The sequence below is a fragment of the Pagrus pagrus genome (assembly GCF_965226575.1).
Source record: "Pagrus pagrus genome assembly, chromosome: 21".
NCBI classification, from domain to species: Eukaryota; Metazoa; Chordata; class Actinopteri; order Spariformes; family Sparidae; genus Pagrus; species Pagrus pagrus.
In genome coordinates this window covers 8,107,824-8,134,624 of record NC_140208.1, presented here as the reverse complement: position 1 = coordinate 8,134,624, position 26,801 = coordinate 8,107,824, and the positions used below count along the sequence as shown (strand labels likewise).

The following is a 26,801-nucleotide window of genomic DNA, read 5'->3' as shown; positions in this document are numbered from 1 at the left end:
GTGTGTGTGTGTGTGTGTGTGTGTGACACTGCAGTATGTGTGTGGATCTGAATCCATGCAAATTTGAGCATTGTCATTAGTCTGTGTGGGTATATTTAACTTCACCATGTCAAATCAGGTTGGACGCCTGTATGCAAGAACACACATTTTTACAGTGGTCTTCTGTGCATACGTGCCATGACGTCTGTATGTGTGTGTGTGTGCACGCCCGCCAGCATGTGTGTGCGTCTAACACGGATGAAACTGACTCTGATCTTATCCAGCTTAAGACAAATACACTGTTCTGCCTGCAGACATTGTCATGGAAACAAGCCGGTTTCCCTGGGTACCAGAGAGAAGGCCGAAGTGAAGCAACAGACAGAGAGAGAGAGAGATGAGCGCAGATAAAAGAAACAAAAAGGGACAAGAAATAAAAAGATAGAGCATAATGGGAGGAAGTGTGCTGTTGGTAGTTTTCTTAAAATGAAATTCAAAGGGATTTACAATATAAGATATTATTTGGTTGAGCTCTGTTTGTCTCAAGGAAATTCAATTTGAAAGTCACTTAAAAACAGATAAGACCATATCTGCTCCGAACCATCTCAACTGTAATTTGTTTTAGGATTAATGAAGCAAAAATGCTTCATGTGACTGTTTTTATCGCCGCAAATTGAATGGTTGGGTTTCGCACACACATTCGACTATTTTCACTTTATAGATCAAACTATTTACTCACTACAGTTAGTCAGTTCAATCAATGTGTTCGCCACCTTTTAGTCAATTATAGCTGCAGTGATTGGTCCATTAATCAATCCTGGGCTGCAGCCAACAAATACTTTCATCGTCTATTAATCTCCAGATTATTTTCTTGATTAATCGATTAATACGTTAAAATTATGGTTCCAACTCCTTATAAGTGAGAATTTGCTTGCTCGTTTTGTTTTATTGGCAAAACAATTGATCAACTTACCAAGAAAACAATCCGCAATCCGATTTACCAATTCTGACAATAATCATTAGTTGCAGCACTTAGTCAACATATTGTTTGATCAAGTAGTTATAAATAAGGCTGCAACAGATTAATCTGTGGATTATTTACATGATTAATCGATTAGTCTATAACCCAATTTCCTAAATGAAAGAAATGAAGAAAAGCGGCACAGCCTTCGATTTAACAAGCTGGAAACATCATGTTTGAGTCCAGCGTGACATCTTCGATCACTCGATCGACAGAAAATGAAAGATCGTGACAATTATTTCATTGTTTGAGTGTTTTTCACATAGAAATATACAAAATCTGATGGTTCCAGCTCCTTAATTGTTAGACGTTGCTGCTTTTCTTTGTCTTAACATAATAATACATTGAATATCTTTCAAAACAGGACGTTTGATGATATCATCTTGGCTTTGAGGAATTGTGATGGGCATTTTCTCTGCTTTATAGACAAAATGGTTGATCATCTCACCTAAGAAATCATCTGCAGGTTAATAGAGTTTGAAAAAAGCCTGATAGTCAATGAATTGTTTGATCAGTGACATTCAGTTGTAATAAATAGGGCTGCAACGAGCAATTATATTCATTATCTATTAATCATCAATCACTTTCATGATGATAAGTCGATAAACTGTCAAAAGAAATGTGAAAAATGTTCATCACAGTCTCTCAGAGCCCGAAGTGACGTCTTCAGATTGCTTCTCTCGTCCAACCAGCAGTCAAAACCCCCCAAAGTCTCCATTTACTGTCATGAGATGTTCAAATCTTACTTAAAGTGATTAAAAGAACGGAAAAAAGGAGCGTTTAAATGCTCAGTCTGTAATCAAAATCATTGATTAACTAATGGATTCATCCTTTCTGCAGTAGTTTTACTCCGGGGCCTGTAACACCTCTGTCAGAGCCGGTGTCAGATTTTTTAAAACAGTATATCTCGTGTTGGGAATAAATGCCTTCAATTTAACAACAACAACAACAAAAAAAGGGAACAAGAGCCCAACGCTGCAGACCACCAATCTGTCACTTGTGTCCTGACAGTAATATCCTCTTCTACAGTATTGCTCCCCTGGCAGTGATGTGATAGCCCAATCGCTTTCAAAGCCAGATGCTGTATATCACCGAACAGAGATGGAAACGGCCGCCGTAGCCTTTAGTGAACTTGGCTGTATGGATTTTCACACTTTAACTTAATATAGAGACTATGCATACGTTAGCATACATTTGCATGCATTCCCAACACTGGTCATCTATCTGTATACTGTATGAGTGCGTAGTTAATCCACCTGTCTGTTATTAAGGAGGGATGCCTTCATGCAGGATGTTTGAGTTTTTTTTGCCGTATGTGTGTGTGTGTGTGTGTGTGTGTGTGCATTTGCGTGTGTGGACAGTCTGAGAGGAGCTGATAGCAGAACTGCATGGTGGGCTAAAAACGAGGTGCAGGGGAATTGCAGTGTGCTATCTCCAGAATGACAGGGCTGCCATGATTGAGGCTTGCTACACTAGGATTTAGATACACCAGCATTTTTCTCTTTTTCCTCGTCTCTCTAGCCATCCATCCCTCGCTCTCCGCCACTCCCTTCCCTTGTCTCTCTTTCTTTTTCTTCCTCTCTTCTCATCCATTTTGTGTTACCCATCTCAATGAGTCCCTCCATCTCGCCTCTTTTTACGCCTTCTTCTTTCAAAACCCACCACCCTCCTCCACGTGCGTCTTCCCACCCTTTTCTCTCCACCCTGCACCTTTTTTTTTCCACCCTGCTCCCTCTATCAGGTGCTGTATAATGTAGGCTCCCCTGATGTGCTCCCAGCCTCCATCCGCCATTTTGATTCAGTACAGCTGTCCATGATAATGTACTGTTCACTCAATCACTCTTTCTCTCTCTCGGCCTCCTTCCCCATCTCTTTCTCTCTCCCCGAAACACACATATTTGCCGTAGCCCCGTGTAACACAGGGTTTCCATGGAAATGACAAATTAGTGTGTGAGATGTTGAGGAGGGGGACCCACGAGAAGAGACAAAGCCACATGAAACACACACACACACACACTGGCGACATGCACACAAACACACACAGAGAAATCCATGTGATGTGTGTGTGTGTGTTTGATCGGCAGAGGGGCGGTACAGTTGCAGCTGGTCCCAGTAGCTGCAACCATCAGATCAGTTATTCACTCTCTCTCTCTCCCTCTCTCTCCCTCCTGCCTCCCCACAGACTGCTTTATTCATTAGAGTAGCAGTTTAATGATAGCCATCAAAGTCGAACGCCAATCACCGCCCGTCTTTACATGTTTGCCTATTCCCACTCTGCCTATAGCCGCCATAGTTATTAATTTCTGCCATCTTCTCCGTCCTAATCCCTTGCAGACTTTCCTTGCTTCTCCCTCCTTTCTTTTCCTCTCCTCTCCTCTCGTCTCCTCTCTGTCTTTTCCTTTCCTTCCCTTTCCTCTAGCAGCTTAATTTAATCAGTCTCCACGAGATCAAGATCTGTTTTTTTTTCAAAGTAGAGCTTAGAAAAAGTCAGACAGATAGGGCCGCAACTCAAGATTATCTGCATCACTTAAACGGTTGATAATTTTATTTTCAATTGGCTGATAATTATTTTGTCTATAAACTGTCAGAAAACAGAGAAAGAAAATGTCAATCAGAGTAACCAAAGATCCAGAATGACATCTGCAGATTGTTTGTTTTGTCCGACTGACAGTCCACAATCGTAGAATATTCAATTCCAACGATGCAAAATATAGAAAAGCAGCAAATCCTCATATTTCAGAAGCTCGAGCCAATAAATGTTTGGCCCTTTTCCTTGAGAAATGACAAACAATGACTTGTTTATTAAAGTCGTCAAATATTTTTTGTCAAGTTGGCAATTAATGAAAGAAATGACTAATCATCACCAGGACTCCAGTCAGAACTTAGACACAACCAGCAAATTATATACATATATATGTATATTTATATATAATACAAAGCTGAAATCTGTTTTTAAAAGCTTTGAAATCTGCAAAGCAAAGGAAATATCATAGAGGAGGTTGTACAGATTTTCCTTTCTGTCGTTCTGATGTATAGTAAATAAATCTTTCAAGTACTAGCCTTGAGACCAATGAAAAACATCTACAGTCAGGTCTTACTTACTATCACACAGCCAGCGTATAAAAAGAAATATCCTAGAAAAAGAAATATAAAGACCACGATGGTGTAGAAGGGCCATGCGGATAAATCTTCCTTGACAAATAAACTACTGTTTTTCTCTCGTAGTTTGTGACTTTAATCCCAGAGAAGTCAAACATTAATGACTTTATAATCTCAGAGATCGTCTATCGTTAACACTTGACTTTATATGTCTTGAACTGTGACCTTTGTGTTTTGTAATGCTGGTTGTGTCTAAGTTCTGACTGGAGTCCGGGTGATGATAAGTCATTTCTTTCATTAATTGCCAACTTGAAAAGAGATATTTGACGACTTTAATAAACAGTGTTTGTCATTTCTCAAGGAAAAGTGCCAGACGTTTGTTGGCTCGAGCTTCTGAAATATGAGGATTAGCTGCTTTTCAAATGTTTTGCATCATCATAAATGGAATATTTTAAGATTGTGGACAATCAGTCGGACAAAACAAACAATCTGAAGATGTCATTCTGGATCTTTGGTTATTCTGATTGACATTTTCTTTCTCTGTTTTCTGACAGTTTATCGACTAAATAATTATCAACCAATAGAAAAAAATGATCAACCGTTTAAGTGATGAGAGATAATCTTGAGTTGCGGCCCTATCTGTCTGACTTTTTCTAAGCTCTACTTTGAAAAACAGATCTTGATCTCGTGGAGACTGATTAAATTAAGCTGCTGGAGGAAAAGGAAAGCAAAAGAGAGGCGAGTAGGAAGAAGAGAAAGGAGGGAGAAAGAAAGAAAGAACCAGGAAAATATGCAAGGAATTGATTTTTTGACTTGTGAAATACTGTCAGTATTTCATGAGTTGAGAACAAGACTCAAAAAAATCTACTTTCTTACAAAGTGGACCTTTAAGTGTTGGCAATTCTCTAGTATTACCCACCTCCTCTGGCTCTTTACCTACAATGGCCATAATACGCCGTCGTTAAAGGCAGACAACCGACGATCAATTGGCAGCAAGACATAATCAAGAAAAACGATTCATAAAGATGTCATGCGATAATATACCTTTAAAACCTAGCTTGACAGATTCCTTTTTCCTTCCCACTACATAATAACGTTATTCAATCCCATTGTGTCGCTGAAATCAAGGTGACCCGAAAGCAATGAAAAATGAAGCAACCTCAGTTAAACAAGTTATATAAGAAAAAATTACAGGAGCGTTTTAAAACATAAACAGTGCTTGAAAATCTGTCTTCCTCTGCTTTCCTTTTCTTCTCTCTTTCCTTTCATTTTGCGTTTTTTCCGCCCTCCTCATCCTCCCGCTCGCTCGCTTTGATCGACAGTGCTCTCCACAGGATGAAGTGTGACATGTGGTGTGTATGTCAGTGTCTGTCTCACTGTTTACTCTGAGCTAATACTGACTCACTCCATTAATCTGAGCTACAACAGATCCACTCCAACCTGCCCACTTGAGAGCGCGCGCGTCTCCCGCACGTCTGCATCTGAACACACTGAACGCACGCATGCACGACACATGTTCGTGTCACCGTACATATGCATTTTCCTGCCTGATTTGTGTACGTGCGTGCGTCTGTGTGTGTGTGTGTGTGTACGCGCTCGTTGTTGTTGCGGGCCAGAGCTTCCAGATCGATGCAGAGATGCTTTATGTGCTCCTGTCTGGTCTAATGACATGTCTGTAAATTAGCAACAGAATGGTGTAGCACCACACTGAAACCTAATGGCACCTCTGTAAATTACCGCTAGAATGCTGCCGGACGGCTGCGTGTGTTCTCATTGTGAACAACTTGGCTCCCCTCCTCACTCTGCCACCTCATCTACATTTATCTACGTGTCTGCGTTTGTGTGATTGTGTTAACATTTGTGGCTGTTCCCTTCTCCGTATGTGTGTGTGTGTGTGTGTGTGCGCGCCTCCCTCCTCCTCCCCCTCGCTCTCGCTCCTCTCAGTAAAGACTAGCCCGAGGCCCTGAGTTGGTAATAGCTTTTCTGACAGCAATACACCAATATTTACAGAGACCGGCACCCACCCACACCCCTGCACATTTCATGCACACATAAAAAAAAAAAGAAGAAAAAAAGCGTATACTCGTCATTCCCGCACACACTTTTTCCCTTTTTGCGACATGCTCACACAAACACGCTCTTAATTAACATGCTGGGAGGGAAGCAATCGTACACTTGGGGGAACTCACACGCATGCTGGCAAACAACTTGTTGTTTCTCGCTCACATATTGGCATTCACACTTTTGGGTTTTTTTATCTTCGTGCAACAAAAGCAAAGAAAGACAATTTGCCATAATTGCTCTCTGAATTGTGATATATTCTCACTTTTTCCTTCTCATTATTCTCCCCGTGTTATATTCACTCAAGTGCGGCCGATTCCATTTCAACACTCTTCTCTCTGCCTCTCGCCACCTTAATAACCTATTACACTTCAGTCTATTCATTACGTGGCAATCCCTCCGCCTCCTTCCTCTCCAGCCGTTCTTCGCCGAGTGTCTGTCTTTGCTCCGGCCTGACCTAGTGTGTGTTAAATTCCCCTCTGTTCTCCTCATTATCCTGAACTACATGTTGGTGGTTATGCCAGAGGCTCCACAGAGCAGAGAAAAAGAGGCCAACGAGCTGCGCGGGGAGGAATTGGTGGCGTGAAGCTCGAAGGGAGGTGTGAGAGATGTAAGGATGGTGGTGTGGAGAATGCTGGAGTGGATGCGGAGGAAGGGTGATGCTTTGGGGGGGATGGGTGTGAAGGAGACAGATAATGTCACCCCTGCTTGCCAGCACAGTAGTATGATCATTTTTTTTTGCACGCAGATGTGTGTGTAGGTGTGCAAATTTACTCCTCGGCTTGCCTGCGTATACGGCCGTGCACTTCTGTATGAGTAGGTGTGAGAGAGCAGATAAGAGAGTGTGAGCTTAAGGATGATGGATTGCAAAACCTTGGTCTAGTGTCCTTGTGGGTCACGAAGGGTGCGCAAGGTAAGTTGCCATTGGCTGTCTGCTTGTTATTCTCAAAAAATGTAATTGGCCAACGCCGCCTGCTTTGGCTGCCGCAACGCTTCCGGGCTTGCCGTTCTCTCCGTCTCCATCTTCATCCTGTTCGTCATCCTTCTCAACCTCTCTGACTGCACATACATACGCAGACACACACATTCTGGCATTTGATGAACATCACGAAATGAGCCATGTTGTCAAACAAGACCACATAACTTCAGACTGCCAGCACAGCTGTTCTCTCAAAAGAGAGGATGGCAGGTTTCATAACAAGTTTGGAACGCTACAGACTCACGACTGTCTCTCTCGCATCCACACTGTTTAATCTCCAACCCACATGAGTGATCAAAGCTTGTTTACACACCACTCCATGGTACGATTAGAGGTATGGAAGGAAGTGTTTCTTTTCCAAGTGCTGGCATCAGTGAGGCTTTGCTTGACAGTAACAACATTTTCAGCATCTTCAACAATATGTTTTGTACCGCACATCCGAATCAAATTTAACCAGGCCCAGCAGAGCTTTGTTTTACTCCGCTGGCTCTGATGAACACCCACCATTTTATCATCTTTGAGCATATTGTGAAGAGGAGTGTGGGAAGCAGCGACATAGCTCGGATTTTGTTCTAATCATTATGATAATGTTCAACAAGAGTATAATGTAATTCTTTGTTCTTCCTCCATGTTTCCTTCTTCCGCTTCCTCCACTATCTCAGCTCGCGAGGAGTACGTCGCCACCTTCAAGGGCTCCGAGTATTTCTGCTATGACCTGTCGCCCAACCCCATCCAGTCTAGCAGCGATGAAATCACGCTCTCCTTCAAGACGCTGCAGCGCAACGGCCTGATGCTGCACACCGGCAAGTCAGCCGACTACGTCAACCTGGCACTGAAGAACGGTGCCGTGTCGCTCGTCATCAACCTCGGCTCCGGGGCCTTCGAGGCCTTGGTGGAGCCCGTCAACGGCAAGTTCAACGACAACGCCTGGCACGACGTCAAGGTCACCCGCAACCTGAGACAGGTAACCAGACAAACAGGAGGTGGAGGAGTGAGCGACCGAGCAAACAGGAGAGGAGAGGAGATTAAAAAAAAAATTTGTAACGCTGTTGATAAGCCTTGAAGGAAAAGATTTAAGGAGATGGAAAGTGCTTGGATTTTAGTTAGTGATGAAATGATTAAGTTTGATCATCTTGATTAATCCTTTAAGTGTTTTATCAAGCAACAAAATTTGCTTGTTTAAGCTTCTGAAATGTGAAGATTTGTGGCTTTTCTTTGTTTTATATCACTGTAAATTTTTTAAAAATGGGTTTCTTAACTGTTGTTTGGACCAAAAAATGATTTTTCGAGTTGTCGCCTCGGGCCTTGAAGACCATGATAGGCATTTTTCACTATTTTCTGATTGATTCATTTGTTTAATTGAGAGATTAATCAAGCAATTAAAATGATTGTGAGTCACAGCATTAATTTTTAACTCCCTGTTAAATAGTTTTCAGTGTGCATTTGACTTTGGCGAACCACAGTGACTGCTGCAGATGTTTCAGGGGCAGTGGGCAGCAGAAAAAGACTTTAGTCCGCAGCAAGAAGCTAATCAATGTAGAAGCTACGGTCAGTGGTCTGTTGTCCGACTGCAGTGATGCTGTGGTAGGAAGAAAATACCTGAGGTTTTGGTCTTAGTTTACAGTGGGTTAACCACCAGACCAGCACTGCTCTCAGCTCTAGGTGAGTGCTTTTTCAATTGTGGGTGTGTGAATGAACGTGTGGGTGTGTGAATGAGAGAGAGAGAGAGAGAGAGTGAACTAAAGAACAGTGAGGGTCTCTCGCACTCAAGTGCTTGTAACCCACCTGCCTCTACCGTTTGCCTGTGTGTACTACTAACTTGACTACTAACTTTACTAACCTGCTAGTGAAACTAACCACCATCCATGGAATGATTCATTCTACTAACCTAACCTGTGCCCTTCTCCTAGCGAAACCACTCCAACCAACCTACTAACCTCACCAGAGGCCTTCTAGCTTTTTCCTTTTTTTGTTCCCGAAGTTGTTCTGTTCACAGTTTTTTGCTTTCCTTTCTCCCCCTCTCCTACAAAGCACTCAGGCATTGGACACGCTATGGTAAACAAACTCCATTGTTCGGTAGATATCATTCTAATTGTTTCTTAGTTTGGGTTTGCCCCGTGTCTATTTCCTTTTGAACCATAGACATCAAAACTAAACCAATAAAAGGATAAAAAATGCGGTTGGTAATCTTTTACGCTTAAAAAAGCCCCCGTCCCCTCCCCCCTCCTCCTCCTTGCCAACCACTTTTTTTCTTTAAATCCCCCTTTCTCTTACCGTTTTTTTCACCCCATCACTCTGTGACTGACATGTAGGCGTGTTCTGATTGGCTCATCCCTCACCTGCACGCAGATGGCGAGCCCCCCCTCCTCCCCCCTTCCTGCATGGCGTGACTCAGAAACCCTATCCCCTCTCTGATTGGTCCGTATAAAGGAAAGAGAGGTCCTTCCTCCTCCCTCCCCCTCTTTTTTTTCTCTTTCTTTTCCTTCTTTTGATTTTTCGTCCTCCACTCTGCCACTGCATGTTCTCCATGGTGCCTCTGATTCATCCTGTACTCTGTTGTGGTGTTTTTTAATCGACTGTGTCCTCCTTGCCAGTGCAGTTGCATGCGGAGAGAGGAACAGGCCGCATGCTTGTATATTTATGTGCGTGCGTACGTGTGGAATGAGCCGTAAAACCCATCTAACACCTGTGCGTGTGTGTGTACATCAATATGTGTGTGTTCGTCCATGTGTCATCTCATTCAGGATCGCTGATCTAACAAACCCCCCCCAGACCACAAACTAACTAACTAACACCTCCATCAACAACTCACCCTAACAACACAACAACATAACATCATCACAACTACTAACAGCATTGCAATCATGAACCCTAACCTCAGTAACCCAACACAGCTTGGCCTGACACAAGTAACACCACTGTGGCTGTCAGCAGTGCAACAACTAACAACTACTAACATGCAAACAGTACTAACACCTACCTGTGTCGCACGAAGAAGCCTGCGGAGACTTTTGCTAACACCTGCCTGGCTGGGCGAGTTTGCCCGGCAATGATAAGCACCACCAGAGAGAGGGGACATATAGTGGGAAAGTAAGGAGCTCGCAGCCTTCGAACATGGTCTGCAGAGTATCAGGGTGATAACATAACACTAGCTGTGACTTGTGTGTGACAGGGTTTAGCTAACAAGCCCCCATACAGGCTGTTATGAAGCAGACTGGGTTGTTTAGACTATAATAAGACCAGGGTCAGAGTCACCTTACGTTGAGCATTAGGGAAAGTTGTTGTTTGGATATTACGAAGTAAATCAAAGCGCATCGAGTGCATGATGAAGCAGCTTAGAGTCTGTGATAGAGGAGACTTTTACTGTGAAACTGGAACTATTGTAGATGCAAGACGAGGCTAGCCTTTTAATGCAATTGTTGTTTGTTGAGTCTGTTTTGTAGTCAGAATAACGCAGGCAGAGATTTGACTTTGAAGTTTGGGGTGTGGAGAGCTACACGGATGGTTCGGGTATCAGAAAATCTTTATTAATCACACACAGGACCTTGTTTGTTATTATGTACGATAGACTTACCGCTGTCGACAGGCAGAAGCAGGCAGACAACATAGTCTGATTGCAGAGTATAAGAGTAGTAGAAGGGAGTTTATTAATAACCGTAGGCAGAGTGAGTGAGTGGCATTGAGCAGCACTACTCAAACACACCACACAGTTAACACTGATCCATCCACCCAACAGCACAACTAGCCAATTCCCCAAACCAATCAGGCCTTCTCCCTACCAGAATGCATACACATTGGTTACCAGAGTAACGGGGGCTAATTTGGCTGGTCAGCGCCTAGCTAGCGCTTAGCGCTGCCTTTGGTGTGAGTATATAGCGTGTCCTTTCCCTGTGCTTTGTTGTGTAGGTGACGATCTCTGTGGACGGCATCCTGACCACCACGGGCTACACCCAGGAGGACTACACCATGCTGGGCTCGGACGACTTCTTCTACGTGGGAGGAAGCCCCAGCACCGCCGACCTGCCCGGGTCTCCAGTCAGCAATAACTTCATGGGCTGTCTCAAAGAGGTAGTCATATTATTTCGTAGCGGCACGGCTGAACAAATAGCATGTTAGGTTATTTTTCCCAAAACTCTGCACAAGGCTTCAACAGCTCGTTCTGTTTGGTTTTAACTACAATTTGCTCAGAATTAATTTAGACAGAATTTAGACTTAATGAGCTGCTGATATAATCTCCACATGATCGTTTCTGCACAATATGATTCCGCTGAAAGACGATGAATGATAATATTTAATTATTGCCTGGTTAATACACTCTTGCTGCACATATTTCTGTATACTCTCAGGTTTTACAAAAACACAGATCTGCCTGCTTTCTCTCTCGCTTTCTCTCTTTTCTTTTCCCTCATCCTCCCTTCCCTTTACGCATCACGTAAACATTATACACACATTATCTTATAAAGCGCACACACACACACAGAAATGCTTCCATTTGGCAGACACACACAAACAGTCCCAGACACACACACACACACGCACACACACACCCTCCCCAGCATCAGAGAGAATCAGTGATGAGTGTCGTTGAGGGAGTAGATACAGCACTAAGCACTAACATGCTAATTAGCTACGCCACAGAGACGCTCCATCCATCCGCTGTGCTTGAAATGGGCCACAACACTGCAACAACAAAAACTCACATGACACACGGATGGAACACACTCATTTGCTTCAAATGCACACAAACACAACTTTAGCATGTATATGCAGACGCAGGAATGCGCCGCCAAAACACACGCAGACAAGACATAGTCAAATAACCACACATGTGCGCACACACGGCCGTCGGCGCAACAAAACCCCCCCCCGAATACACCCCATATATGCACACACCATGTCTGAGGCTCACTTTCACTCACGCAGACTCACACAGAGGCATAAACAAACAACCAAACAAGCCGACAGATGATGTGCCAAACAGAGAGCTATCTGTATCGGTGGTGAATGCGCTCTGTGTTGCTTCATTAAGACTGATGGTGTTTAAACGAGGGTGCCGCTGTCAAAGTGAACCCTCCACTGGCACATTTACATATTTAATACGATGATATGATAATCCGTGTGAGCAAATTAAGATGTATGCAGTGAATCACGCGCATGAACGATCACGGCTGTAACAGTTTGGTGCATTTGATGCAGGCACACACACACACACACACGCCCACGCGCTAACACCATTTTGCACACTTGCAGCACTTATATTCAAGAATCGCCCTCATTGCCCTCCACGCAGGCAGACATACAAATCATTTTTTTTAAAAAGGCAGAGACGGAGAAATTTTTTTGCGATGTTGCTGAGTTGCTCGCAGGTCATAGAAGGAGGTCTGGATTAATAAAGCGGAGCCTGTGTGCTGCTCGTCTCTCTCGACATCAAAATGCTCGGCACAAGCGCAGTCTTTACACTCAGTCAGAGAGCGTACTGTGTCAGGGAGAGGAAAGAGCGAAACGCAAGAGGGAAGGAGAGAGAAAGAGTAAAAGCGATCATGCAAGTGGCAGGAACAAATGGGAGTTATCAAAAGATGAGGCTGGAGTGGCTCGCTCGCTCGTCTTAAGGCTTCATATAAAAATACCAAAACACTTGAATTAAAAAAAAGAAAAAAAGAAAACGTTTTGAAGGGTGAAAGGTTAATGAATGTCTGGTCATATTCAAAATGCCTCTTCCCCTCTTTATCCCTTTAATATCCTCTTCTTTATTTGACTTGTGATGAGATTAATCAAGTACGTCTTTGCCTTTTTGCTTGTTTTAGGTTTAAGGTTAAAGGAAAATCACAATCCCGTGGCTCACTACATGTGTTTAAAAGGGAATCCAATTGACAAAATGCGAAGAAATAAAGCTCTGAAGTTGAATTAATGTTTCTTTCTTTTCCCTTCAATCCCGTCCCCTGAAGGTGGTGTACAAGAACAATGATGTACGATTGGAGCTGTCTAGACTGGCTAAACAGGGAGACCCGAAGATGAAGGTACGTACTTCAAACAGCGTGACAACACATTATCCTCTTTTAAACAGGACACAGACGTTCTGTGCCACAACCTTCTGTCAGGCCCTGCGAGGCTTATAGTGTAGGAATTTTAAGTAAATGGGATTATGTTTTTGAGAGGTAGCCACAAGCTTTTGTCTGTTAGTCAGTTCACAGCTGGCTTTATTTTAATCCCGGACTACAAAGGAACCGTTTTGGTCTTGATATTCGCTGGACATCGGTTCAACAACCCATATTTCTTTTAGGTGAGTGGGGTGGTGTCCTTCAAGTGCGAGAGCGTGGCCACATTGGACCCCGTGACGTTTGACACCCCAGAGTCTTTCGTGGCACTGAGCAAGTGGACGGCGAAGAAGGCGGGATCGATCTCGTTCGACTTCAGGACCACGGAGCCGAACGGATTGATGCTTTTCAGCCATGGCAAACCCCGACAGCAGCAACGCAAGGACCCACGCACACCTCCTACAGTCAAGGTGAAAATATATGTCTTTCCTTTAAGAATGCACGCGGGAAACATAGTCTACAGTTATGCTAGTGACTCCATGACGCTTCACTTAAACACAGCGGTGGCTTGAGCTAAATGCTAACAAATGGTTAACAAATTAGTTTTGCAGGTATTTTGTCAAGGACAATATGCAGCTGATGGTGGTAATAGATAACAAGTTAAGGGATCAGGGTAACTGTGAATATCTGTGCAAATTAAATATCAAATAGCAATTAAACAGTGCCGATAATGTGTCACCTAATTGCTTTTAATGACTTAACATATTATAATATTTAATACATTGACACGTCTGATTTAAAAGGTGTCAAAGCATTTAATTTGAATTCTCAGGCACATGTGGTTTGTAAAGTTTGAATTTGAATTTGGGAATTTTGAAAGCAAAACTGTGACTGTTTTAGAGACATTTTACTACTTTATATCCAAGATGGCTGCCAGTATTGATGCCTTTAATCATCTTCTCCTATAGACGTGATTTTCCCTGAACTTTCTGGGTTGGTACGCCAGAATCAATCCCCATTCCCCACAAGTCCAAGATCTGTAATTTCCAGAAATGTATAGGTTGTCTAATCTCCACTTAAATTGAATGTAATTGCACAGAGAGCCTGATTATAATGGTTAGACTTGAGCCTAATCACCTTACTGTAACTTGCAGCTATAATTTGCATTTTTATTGCTCGCCATCAAAGTCCCTGCTTTTTACAGAATACTAACGCTCCTGTCTGTTTGACTTCCAGGTGGATTTTTTTGCCATCGAGATGCTGGACGGGCACCTGTACTTACTGCTTGACATGGGCTCAGGAACCACCAAGACCAAGGCTATCGACAGGAAGGTCAATGACGGAGAATGGTATCACGTGGACTTCCAGAGGGACGGACGCTCAGGTACACTTACAGCTCTCTCGACTCTGATGCTGCAGTAACCTTGACCACAAAGCTTTGTGAGGTGGAGGATAAGAGGTAGACAAGAACATTATCCTATATAGTAAGCACGTGTTACCCGCCTGCTGTCTGTATTTAATTCAAACAGGGGATGCTGACTCTGATTCTGAAGGGGCTGCATGGACCATTTTAACAGAATCAATTAACACTTTAATATTAGTTGTAATGTTTTGGTGTAATTATCACAACACTGCGACTGTAATTAGAGCAATTGCTTGCCGCTTTCTCAAGATACTGGTGGTGCTGTTAATGTTTTATTAAAGGAGAAGTGTTGTGCCCACTTTTAGGTTCATACTTTTATTTTGGGTTACTACTAGGAAAGGTTTACGTGCTTTAATGCTCAAAAAACACATCAAAATGCTCTGTTTTTAGCTATCTTTAAGCCCCTTCCCCTCCCGAATACCCAGTCTGCTCTGATTGGTCAGCTCACACACGCCTGAGCACAGCACCACTAACAGACTATCCCCACAAGAACCTCTTTTCAGCAAAAAGCTGTCTTTGTATGTTGTAAGCAAGCTAACTGCTCTTTCCTAATCAAAGTCACACACGGTTGCCAAACAAATGAATTCCTGTAGTTTCACCTTTTCTTTTATTCACACATCTGTAGCTACATTGTTATCTCCAGGGCATGTCTGTCAAGTACATTTACACCACACATGAGCAGTCACGGTGAGGATCCCACAGCAAAACATGTGTCACTGCAGTAACGTTACAAACACAAAAAGCAACACACACAAAAAAGAAAACAGTTACCAGCATCCAACCTACTACTTGTTATTGAGTTGGCTGCAAATTAGCCTCACGCTGGGAGTAGCCACATTAGCTGAGCAACAGGCCGGCCTACAAAATAAACAGCAAATTAACATAAAACATGGTAAAGCTTACAGCTTCCAAGCTTGAGGCGGGTCAGAGACAGCCGGTATCGATTTATTCTTGAGCGTTTACAGTCACTATCGCAAGATTTCCACATCAAATAACAGTTTCCAGTCATTGTGAGGACATTTCTGTCATACTTCCATCAAAAATGAATCCACTGGGTCTTTACATCCTCAGACGGGAGTAGATAAAGACTTTTGTGTTGATCCTTGCAGCCAGTAACGGAGTCGCTCCAGTGCATAGCTCTTGGCTTTATACTGGCCCTCGTCTTGTTAAAAAAATATCCTGCGGTTTCACGCTTACAAATGTTGAAACGCTGGGTGGAGGTACTCGGTCTGGGGGCGTTTTACTCAAATCAGCCTTTATTCTATGTAAGAAGGAAGCCAAAGCAAACAGAGGAATGTTTTCTGACCTAGGTTAGCCACATAAAACTGACTGGGGTGTCTTATTTAATGGTTTGTGGGTTGGCAGGCAAACACTAAAAAAAGTGAGTTTTTCTTACGTCCCCTTTAAAAAGTTACGGCCACATTTGCCTCCTGTGGGTAGATCTGCTAAACAGAAATACACGATGGCTTTTGTTGTCTTCATCACAGTCCTTTGAACAGCTACCGCACAACGTGAGCCAAACAACTGAAACCGTATGTACAGCTCCAATAAAGTTAAAGTTTGCACGTCAGTGTTAATTGCAGCCCAGACAGCCACAGTAGAGGCTGCCAGTCCCCTCAGTGTGGGCCCTGTTTGTTTACTGTAACTGTCCTGATGTCACAAAACATTTATTAACGGTTAATTGGTGACAAAAATGTTCGGCGTAGCACCTAAAAACCAACAGCCTGTGTAGGTTTTCCATTGCTTGTGATTATAGCGGTGACAAGTGATGGTGATGAGAAGGAGGAGGAGTACAAAGAGGTGGAAGGATGACGATGATACAAATGATGATGATGGTAGTCATAATGGTGGTGCTGCTGATGACGGGGATGATTGTGATTGTGATGAGGATGTTCACATTGAAGGTCGCGCCGATTACTGAAGTTGTTTTTATGTCTCGCGGTGAATCCAGGAACCATCTCGGTGAACAGCGTGAGAACGGCGTACACGGCTCCGGGAGACAGTGAGATCCTGGACCTGGACGACACTTTGTATCTGGGAGGACTGCCCGAGGACCGCGCCGGACTCATCTTCCCCACAGAGGTGTGTGTGGCGACAGCGCGACGCACTAATTCGGTTGCTTAAGCTGCAGCAATTAGTTTGTTGCGAACTAAATTAACTGTTTGATTACCTGTTAATTGGATTTTCCAAGAATCATTTACTGGAAAATTGTGGCTGCGTCTGTTCAACAGCAGAAATGTGATTTTTAATCAATAAAAAACTTTAAATGAGTCGCTGAAATAATCAGCAACTATCTCTAAAAATCGTTTAAGTAAGTTTCGAAGCAAATGCCAAACATTTGATGGCTGTAGGTTTTTTAATATGACCATTTTCTGCTTGTGTCGTCCCCCTCCCATCAAAAATGTCCATGAATATCTGGTTTTAAGAGGTGCGCCTACGAGCATGAGTTGTTACATCACTGAACTAATGTTTGTGTATTCATTTATTAGGGAATTTGTAACGAGGAGGGAAAGATGAGGTGCCATTTAAACGATGTCCATTCTTTGTCCTTCAAAAACTTTATCAGCCACAGATTAGAGAGTTTTTATGTATGTCTTAAAACGTGTGTGCAGGAGATCTTTAGAGGCTGCATCCTCAAATCATCCCCCCCTCCTCTTTCTCAGCCTGTTCCCTGTCACTCTTCAGCTGCACTATCTAATAAAGCCCGAAGGGCCCAAAAATAATTAGTACTTAAGTAAAAAAAAAAAAGTGAGAAGGTCTCTTTTGGACTGTTTGTCAGGGAAGAAAAGACGCTGGATGACTTCACCTTTTTCTCAATGACATTGCGATCATTACTTTTCCTCGTACTAGAATGTTTTAAAGACAGGACGAATAATCAATTATTTGATATTAAAAATAATCGATTACTAACTAACAAACATTAGTTGCAGCCCTGTTGAAGAGTTCAAGACTCTTCAACGTTAAATCGTCTTTGTTAAATTGTATCTTCATTCAGGAAATAATCTCAAAAAATGAAATCAAACACCTGACTTAGCCAACTCGTGTGAAAAGTGAAACAGAAACATCTGACAGCATGACAAGAATGTCTTTGCCTTCAAAGCCAAAACCTGCCGGCAGTTCCAGCTTTTACCCGTGTCTGTAATTGTGATTTTAATTCACAACTCAACACTGGTGACCTCTTCCTCAGGTGTGGACGGCTCTGTTGAACTACGGTTACGTGGGCTGCATCAGAGACCTGTTCGTGGACGGTCAGAGCAAAGACATCCGGCGGCTGGCCGAGGCCCAGAGGGCGGTGGGGGTGAAGCCGTCGTGCTCCAGAGAGCCACCCAAACAGTGCCTGTCCAACCCCTGCCAGCACAACGGCGTCTGCAGGGAGGGCTGGAATCGCTACGTGTGCGACTGCTCCGGGACGGGATACCTGGGACGCTCCTGCGAGAGAGGTGAGGATGACGCGGACGAGATTAACACTTCAGCTGGACTTTTGGCAGCGCCGCGTAGCAATTGGCATGAATGCTAAAGTCACAATTTCACAATGGAGATGAGTAAGCTTGGCTAATTACAGCAACATTTTGTGAAACATTAATAATATGTCATGAAGCAGAAGACAGTCATGGTGACAGCTTTGTCATTTTGGCTTGAGAACACTGAGTAATGCCAAGGGGATGAGTGACAGAAGACAGATGGTACGGGGAGGAGAGTCTGAAGTTTTAAAGTCAGAAATAACTCCATCAAACACTGACGATACATTATGACCATCATTATATTGGGTGATAAATTTTTTATTCATTATACCTTTAAGTTATGATTTTTTTTTTTTTCCCTTTAAAAGGCCTTTCCTAAGAGATTAGTTCTTACTCTGATGCGCGCTAAAAAAAGGACCCTCATAAAGATTTATCGCTGATAAAAATGTGGCTAAACTCCTCAAATAAAAAGGCTCGCGGGTTGAGTTTTGGTAGGTTTAGTGACGAGGAACGGGAAGAAATAAGAGAGATATAGAGATAGATAATAATAGTTCAGCTTTTTCTATCTTCGGCTGCGTCTTATTCAAAAATACAAATTTTCGTGCGTCAAAACCGAGAGTAGTGAAGGTGGAGGCAGAGGAGAGAATAGCATCAAACAGAGGTGAAGGAGAAGACGTGGGAGGAAGCAGAGCTGCAGACAGGACTATTGGACCTGTATGGATGTAGAGACTGGGAATCGATGGGAGAGGAAATGTGCAGAGAGCAGGGGAGGCAGGAGCTGTGACAGAGGAGGGTGGAAGCACCGGGCCGGAACCGCCGTATGACAGCAGGTGAGGAGATGAGGAGGAATGGGAGACGGGAGTAGAAAATCTGACAAAGAGATAGAGAGAGAGAGAGAGTTATGAGAAGAGGTATGAATTCAGGGCGAGGGAGAGAAATGGAAAGCAGGAGAGATTGGCAGAGGGACTGATACAGGCCTGTTGAAAGAAGCGAGATGGAGTCAGACAAGGAGAAGAGAAGAAATGTTGTTTGTGCCGCAACTGCTGACGCGTCTCAAGTGATGATTGTACTATCATCTAACAGGAGATATGGACGCGCACACACACACACACACACACACACACACACTCTCTCTGTAAGGCGTTGATATGAAAATGTTTTATTTCTGAGGACAAACATCCGCAGTGTGTGTTTATCGTAGCAATGCACCGTCTCCCTCTCTCCCTCCTCGTCTTCCTCTCCTCTACATCTTTCTTCATCCCTCTCTGTGTGCATTGAGGGGTCACTAACTGGTGGTTCAGTGGATTAAAGGAAGCACAGATGGAGAAGCAGATGGAGAGAGTGATTGGCCATGTTTACGCCTTCTACCTGCGGTTTCCTCCTCCTTTCTTTTTTTTTTTTTTTTCTCCCTACCTCATTCTCTCACTCCGTCCTTTGTTCCCCCACTCTCTCTCTTCTTTAATGAACAAAGATGGTCGCCGCACTCTCGCTGCGAGATTAATTTTTATTTTGTAAAGAGCAGTCGCACGTATTTTCCAGCGACACATTTGCACATCTCCTTAACACGTTGTCAGTTCTTTCCTCCTGCTCACTGTTCACACTGGTGGGTTACATATTTTTTTTTTCTCTCTCTTGCTGTCCTGATTTCCCTATGGAGGCTCAATTCTGCCTAGAAGAGGAAAAAAATAGATGAAAAATGAGGAATTACAGCTTCATCTTATAGTTTCAATGGGTACAAATTAATTGCATATCTACTTTTTATATAAAAGCAGTTTTTCAAAACACAGCATAGTCTGCATCTTTTAATAATTATGGATAACAATAATTAATTCATAGCTTTAGACTCTGATGCTGGTAGAAGCAGTGTTAATACGTGTCAAACTACTCGTGAATTAGTTATGAGCAAGAGGACGACGTAGTTTAGTGTTATTTGTGTTTATTTATGAAGTGTTATTCATGAGAACGACTGTTCATGTGTAAAGCTGCAACGATTAAGCGATTAGTAGTCAACTGTTAGATTAATCGACAACTATTATGATAATCGATTAATGAGTTTGAGTCAAAATGAGCTGATTCCAGTTTCTTAAATGTGATTATTTTCTGGTTTCTTTCCTCGTACATGGCAGTAAACATCTTACTGTATATCTTTGGGTTGTGGACCAAGCAAGAAGTTTGAGGACGGCTTCGGTAAACACTGTTGAACATTTTTCAGCATTTTATAACATTTTATAGACCAAACAATTAATCGATTGTTTGAGAGAATAAACGACAAACTAATAATCGCAAATTGAGATCTTAACGCAACAACAGCTTCTTTACTCTTGCAGAATAAGGCAATAATAAGTGTTTCATAATGACTTATAATAGCCAACATGCTACTTATATTGATGCTTATAAGTAACTAGTTAATGGTTAATATGTTACCTAATATAATGTGCCACCAGTTGACCGTAACACACCCTTTTTTAAACTAAAGTTGATATTTCTCCCAAAAAAACTAATGTTCTTGAGGATTTACAAAATCTCTACCTCAAGTTTTTGACTCACTCCTTCAGTTAAATTGTGTTTTTTTTCGTTGTTGATTATTGTTGGTTGAGTTGGTGGTTGGTTTATAAAATGTCAGAAAATGGGGAGAAATGTCAACCATTGTTGAGCTTTGACTAGTTAATTGCCTCGTTAACTCATCGATTATTGGAGACTCGACAGAAACAAAATAAAACTCATCAGTGCTGCTATTTTTATTGTCAATTAATCTTTTTATTTAATTTGGTTAATTAATTCGTTTTTAGTCTATAAAATGTCAGAAAATGGTGAAATATGTCAATCAGGGTTTCCAAAAGCCCAAGATGACGCCCTCGAATGTCTTGTTTTGTCCACAACCCAAAGATATTGAGTTTGCTGTCGTGGAGGAGGAAAGACACCAGAAAATATTTACACTAGAGGCTGGCTTCTTAAGAAAATACTCAGACCACTAAATCCATTATCAAAGTGGTTTGCGATTAATTCAATTTAATAGTCGGCCGCTAATCGAAAGAATTGCTGCGGCTCTAATAAATACTCTAATAGAAATGCACCATTCGCTGCACGTTTGAGCGACGTTTGCTAAACACGACTGTGACCAGCTGCGACCTTTTTAAAAAGCGCATTATATATCTGTGACCTAATTTATAAAGATTTATCTCTTCAGTGCAGCGACGTTAGAAAGCGTTGAGAGATTAGCGCTCGTCCGTCGATAATTTACATAACATCTGTAGCATGTTGCACATCTGGCGCGTGCTACATGTGTCCCGTGGTGCGACGGTATGCAGCACAGTCAGTTTGCTCTTCCATACTTCCTTCCTTCCTTCCAGCCAGCCGTCCCCTCCTCTGTTTGCCTGGTGGTGAGTCAGGTGCCGTGGTGGAGAAAATTTAAGTCAGCTGTCTCCCTTATCAGAATTGAGTGCACGTGCGAGTGTGTGTGTGTGTGTGTGTGTGTGTTTGATTGTGCTTGTGCGGGTGTATGTGTGGCTGTTAGTTATGTTATCTGTGATATAACAGGCCAACCACCTCCTTTTTTTCCCCTCAAGTTAATGAGGGTTCATTTGCATTTTAGCCAAGAGCTCTTCTCTCTCCCCCCCTCCTCCCTCTTTTCTCTCTGTCTTGCTCTGTCCCTATTTTCTCTCCCCCTGCTCTCACTTTACTAAACCCTCCTCTGTTCACACTTAAATTCACTCACTTATTCTGACATGCACACACACACACACACACTATCTCTCTCTTTCCCTCCTTCTCAGCTCATCAGTATTCATGAGGCCTCCCTCTCTTCCTGTTCTCTTGTTTTTGCCTTGGCTCCGAACGTCTCCCACAGAAACAGGGAGAGAGAAAGCGAAGGAGGAATGCAGCGGAGAGATATATAAGAAGAAGAAGAAGAAGAAGAAGAAGAAGAGACGGAGAGAGAGAGGGAGAGATAAAGACACAGAGACACGGAGAGTGTGTTTAGCTGTGTATGTAATTGGCCAATAAAAAACAGGGTCCTCGGAGGTAAACAGTTTAGCGGTCGGGGATTGGCCCCAGCAGGTAGCGGGGAGAGAAGATTATGAATATGTAAATGAGTATGCAAAAGACATTAAAGCGGGATCACCTGAGCTTGTTACATTATGACTCCAGGGTCTGGGATGTCAGCGACGTTGGCTAACACACTCATCGCCGTGCATTCTGATTTAACCGGATAATAGGGCGAGCTCAACCAGCTGCGGCTATTTTTACATCGCTCTTTGTGAGGGAGTGATGATGAATTAAGGATGGAAAGTGATGGGGTGATTTTTTATTTTTTTTGTAGGAAGCAGGTTTTGAGTATCAACATGACGTGGCGGGGGGAACGAGGGAGTGTTGTCGCAACACACTTCGTCATGTTTAAAATCTGATTCACTCAACGTCAAATTGCCTTTTGTCTCTTCCCACCTCGTGTCTTTTCTCCTTGTCAGTCTCGTCATTTTTTTATATTTTCTTTCTGCTTCCGCCCACCTCTCTCTCTCTCTCTCTCTGTCTCTTCCACCATCATCTGCCTGTCTCTCACCTCTTCCCTCCCTCTCTCACTCCTCATCCTCATCTCTCTCTCTGCCTCTGCCGCCTTGTACAGATGCGACTATCCTGTCTTACGACGGCAGTAAGTTTATGAAGGTGCAGTTGCCTGTGGCGATGCACACCGAGGCGGAGGACGTCTCGCTACGCTTTCGCTCCCAGCGGGCCTATGGCGTTCTCATGGCAACCACATCCCGTAACTCCGCAGACACCCTTCGTCTGGAGCTGGATGGGGGCCGCGTCCGACTCACTGTCAACCTAGGTACACACATGCACACAAACATGTAGATACTAAAACATGACTTTAATTACCTGTCTGGGGAATGCAGCTCACACTGGCCTCTTGGCTATTTCTTGTGTAGGAATGTCATTAAGTGTTGATTAATAATATATATCGTCCCTGGGAAGTAAACTTAAGTTCCTGACGATCCTGACGAGTCTTCCAGATAATTCTCCTGTTTACACTAAGCACATACAAGACATGGATTCACAGGTTTTGGCTGTTACTTCTTTGGCATTCATGCTTCATGGTGCATATAAAGTAGGATCGGGAGATATGTGAAAACAAGCCAACCACAACAACCAACATTTTCAGATACATTCGCGCAGGAGGAGTCCTCACAAGAGATGGGAAGGCCAGTTCTTTCAAGTGAGCTGGTTCGTTTCTTTCGCCTGCCACTAAGGAACCGACTCATGAATGACCCTTTTGGTTCTGTTTAGTATTTTCAGACGGGATGTGTGCAGCAGTGCTCCACAAGCTCTCTTAGCACGTTATGAGTCTAATAAATAAACAAAATAAAGTCACAAAATGTCCAAAAAGGAAATATTGTTACATTGATTTTCCTCATCAAACAGAAAAAACAACCGTACATTCACCTGCCGTTAGTGAATCAACTCAACTTTTGGTTCTGTTTAGTATTTTCTGATGGGAGATGTGTGCGAGCAGCGAGTTTGCTTTATTTTAATGCTCTCTTAGCTATTTTAAGTCTAATAAATAAACAAAATGAACTCACAAAATGTCAAGAAAGGGGAACAACGTCTGAATTCAAAGTTTACCCTTCAAGTTAACTTAACAGAAACAAAATAAAACTTAGCGCAACCATCTTGGTTTGTCCTTTCACTGTCAAACAATCACCAACTCTGGTTTTCTCAATTAGTCCATTAGTTGTTTGGCCAAAAAATGTCAGAAAATGGGGAAAAATGTAGCAAAAAGCCCAAGATGACGTCCTCAAACGTCTTATTTTGTCCACAACGCAAAGATATTTAGTTTCCTGTCATAGACGAGTAAAGAAACCAGAACATATTCATATTTAAGAAGCTAAAATCAGAGAGCTTTTACTTAAACAGATCGATCGATTATCAAAATAGCTGGCGGTCGATTTGATAGTCTATAAAAGTCGTAGTAGTCGAAATAAAACAAGCTAGAAGTGAAATACTCTGCCTCTATTCGCTGTTTCTCTCCGTTTCCTCTTCATGCTGTTGCTCTCGCTTGTTCCTTGAAAGCAGACGGTTAAATTAGCAGAACAAAACGATAGTCGATAATTAATCCGCTCGCCCCACCCTAATACACAGCTTATCTTTGAGTACATACTCACGCACACATACACAAGGTCAGTGGCGTTGTTTTTGTGTTGAACAGAGGGTCGAGCCTCAAGCTGCATTCTCTGCTCACTCCCAGTGGACCTGTGCATCCCCAACACCTCCAACAATCAACACAAAGACCTGCAAACTGTACAAACAACCACATGTGATGTAGTCCGCACATAACTGAAGGAAAAAGCACATCCCTTTCTTTGTCGCTGAACTGACTTTCCACCCTCACACACTTTCACATGAACTCAAACACATTCACACGCTCACACGCACACAGGTACATAACAGAGGGGTGCATGTGTTGGTCTCTGGTTGTCTGCAGCCGCGTCTTTTCTGTGGTTGACGCCACACGACACACCAAGGCATCATGGGTAGAAAAATAAATATGTGTATAATGTGCTGCTGGGGCTGAATCTTCCGACTGTTTTGCGGAGATTTGTGCTCTGGATGGGCGACAAAAATTATGGGATGTGTTCGATGTCATGAGACAAACTGACACACATGACCCATCTCAGTCTCCTGGCGCTTTTTTTTCGATTGGTGACTGAAACTGTCGCTCAGGCCAGAGCAGCCAATGAGCACACTGCTCATGCTGGGACACGCACACACTCTCCTTAACATGGAACAAGATCCAACAACCTCCATCCAGATTTTTTTTAACTCTTCGTCGTCACTGAAATTGCAGTTTGGATTGTAAGAAAATGGTCCCGTGACAAAGAGGAGTGTGTGTTTTCTCAGCAGAGAAAGTGTGCGCGCGTGTTTGTATATATGCGTGCAGGGTGTGTCGATGTGTGCGTCCCCAGGGCGTGGAGAGTAATGTGAATGTGTGCAGCATTAACCCTCTGCTCTGCTCTCCCTCCAGACTGTATCAGGATAAACTGTACAGCCAGTAAGTGATCCTCCATCTCACCTAACCCCTCCCCCCCTCCTCTTCCTCCTCAGTATGTGTGTGTGTGTGTGTGCGTGTGCGCTCTAGAGTGTGTGTTTTTCTGAATGTGTCTGTCTGACTATTTTTCACTCTCTCTGTCTTGTCAGTCCACCTCCTCATAATCCCTTATTCGACACATCTTTGTGCCGCCTGTCTGTGTGCATATATGTGTGTGTGTGTGAGAGAGAGAGAGAGAGTGTGTGTGTGTGTGTGTGTGTGTGTGTGTGTGTGTTGGACAGGGGAGGTGCACATATGTGTGTTTGTGTCTGCATGTTCAGCTACACCACAGGAGTGGTGCGATTTTTTGCTGAGGGCCAGGGTTTTCCAGGTCGGCCATTTTAGCAAAGAAGGATAGACGGAAGAGAGGACGGTGGGGGTTGAAGGGAGGAGGAGGGGGGAGAGAAAAAAGAGGAAGAGAAGAAGAAAAGAGGCGAAAATCGGAGTATGAGGTGTTTAGCTAAAAATTAGGTGTGTAACGGGTGGAGCTGCAGGGTGATTACTTCTCCTTCATGCCGGAGACAAAAGACTCGTTATCCCTTCTGTTCGTCTCAGTCGCACCTTCATCCTGATGTCTCTCTGGTTGCTTTTCTTTGTTTGCGTGTTGTTTCCTCTCTAAACTGTACATGAGGGATTTTTTTAGTAGCGTTTCATTTAGCGCGTTGAGTGAGCGTCTGTGCATTCTCTTCATTGCTCATCTGTATGTGTGTGTGTGTGTGTGTGTGTGTTTCTCTTCATGCTGCTGTGAGTGGAGCTGAATCCCTGATGAAGTTTAATTCCCTCACGTGGAGTTTCTCTCTGTCACGACCACAGAGAGAGCGAGAAAGAGTGAGGGAAAGAGAGAGAGAGAGAGAGAGAGAGGGAGACGAATGCTCTGTGACGGCGAAGAGGTGGTGAAATGGACGACTGCAGTTGCCATAGAAACCCTACTAGCCACACAGCGCTGTTGCTATCCCGCATGCCTGTCGGCCAATTTTAGACCGGCTGTCTCAATGAACATTTCAGTAGGCAGCCACTTTTCTGGCACACCGTGTGCATGCAATAAATTATACATCTTATATTCGAGGGGGGGGGTGGGGGGAGAAAAAAAAATGTATTTAACAGCCGGGCGCCGCTGAAATAGTCCACTCAGCAGTCAAATAAAAGCCTCGGCATGGGAGAGATTGAGGCTTATCCAGCAGAAAAGCCATTTGTTATTTAGAGCTAATGAAATATGAAACGCTTTTTGTCATTTTGTTTTCATTATCCTGCTCTTATAATCTCCAGTAGCTCGTCATTTGGCTTGAATTGCATTTCCCACTACCACAAACAGTCCCTTTTGTCTTTGTGTTTGAATTGTCTCGCCTCGCTCGTCTTTTGGTTCAGCGGCACGGAGTGGCAGACCGTCTGCTGACCGCCACGAAGCCTCCTCGACGGTTACAACCGAGCTCTCCACGCCGCCGAAAACCCAAAATAAGCGCTTGTGTTTATCGGTGTGTATTTGTGCCTCTCCCTGTTTCCAGGTTGACACAGATCACTGCCTCACTCTCACATCAGTCTCTGTAGGAGTATTTGGTTACATATGCAAAAACACACACAAACTCACGGAAACGCTCGCACATACATACACGTATTCTCTCCTTCACTCAGTGTTAGGCAGTGATCCATGGTAACAGGATGAGATGCTCA

The 26,801-nt window shown here is 43.3% G+C and overlaps 1 protein-coding gene across 8 annotated transcripts in view; it reads left to right on the top strand.

Moving 5' to 3' along the window:
• The window catches only part of nrxn1a (neurexin 1a), a 67,082-nt gene that overhangs the window by 17,900 nt on the left and 22,381 nt on the right, over positions 1 to 26,801 (top strand). For 3 of the 8 annotated variants that reach the window (XM_084341875.1, XM_084341870.1, XM_084341869.1), the window contains 10 exons: positions 7,799 to 8,100; positions 9,168 to 9,191; positions 11,043 to 11,204; positions 13,082 to 13,153; positions 13,417 to 13,641; positions 14,408 to 14,555; positions 16,546 to 16,676; positions 17,782 to 18,034; positions 22,674 to 22,877; positions 25,071 to 25,097. In XM_084341875.1, coding sequence (XP_084198001.1) covers positions 7,799 to 8,100; positions 9,168 to 9,191; positions 11,043 to 11,204; positions 13,082 to 13,153; positions 13,417 to 13,641; positions 14,408 to 14,555; positions 16,546 to 16,676; positions 17,782 to 18,034; positions 22,674 to 22,877; positions 25,071 to 25,097 — 1,548 coding nt within the window. The remainder of the gene's footprint in view (positions 1 to 7,798; positions 8,101 to 9,167; positions 9,192 to 11,042; positions 11,205 to 13,081; positions 13,154 to 13,416; positions 13,642 to 14,407; positions 14,556 to 16,545; positions 16,677 to 17,781; positions 18,035 to 22,673; positions 22,878 to 25,070; positions 25,098 to 26,801) is intronic. The other 5 variants (XM_084341876.1, XM_084341873.1, XM_084341871.1 and 2 more) reach the window with 3 other exon arrangements.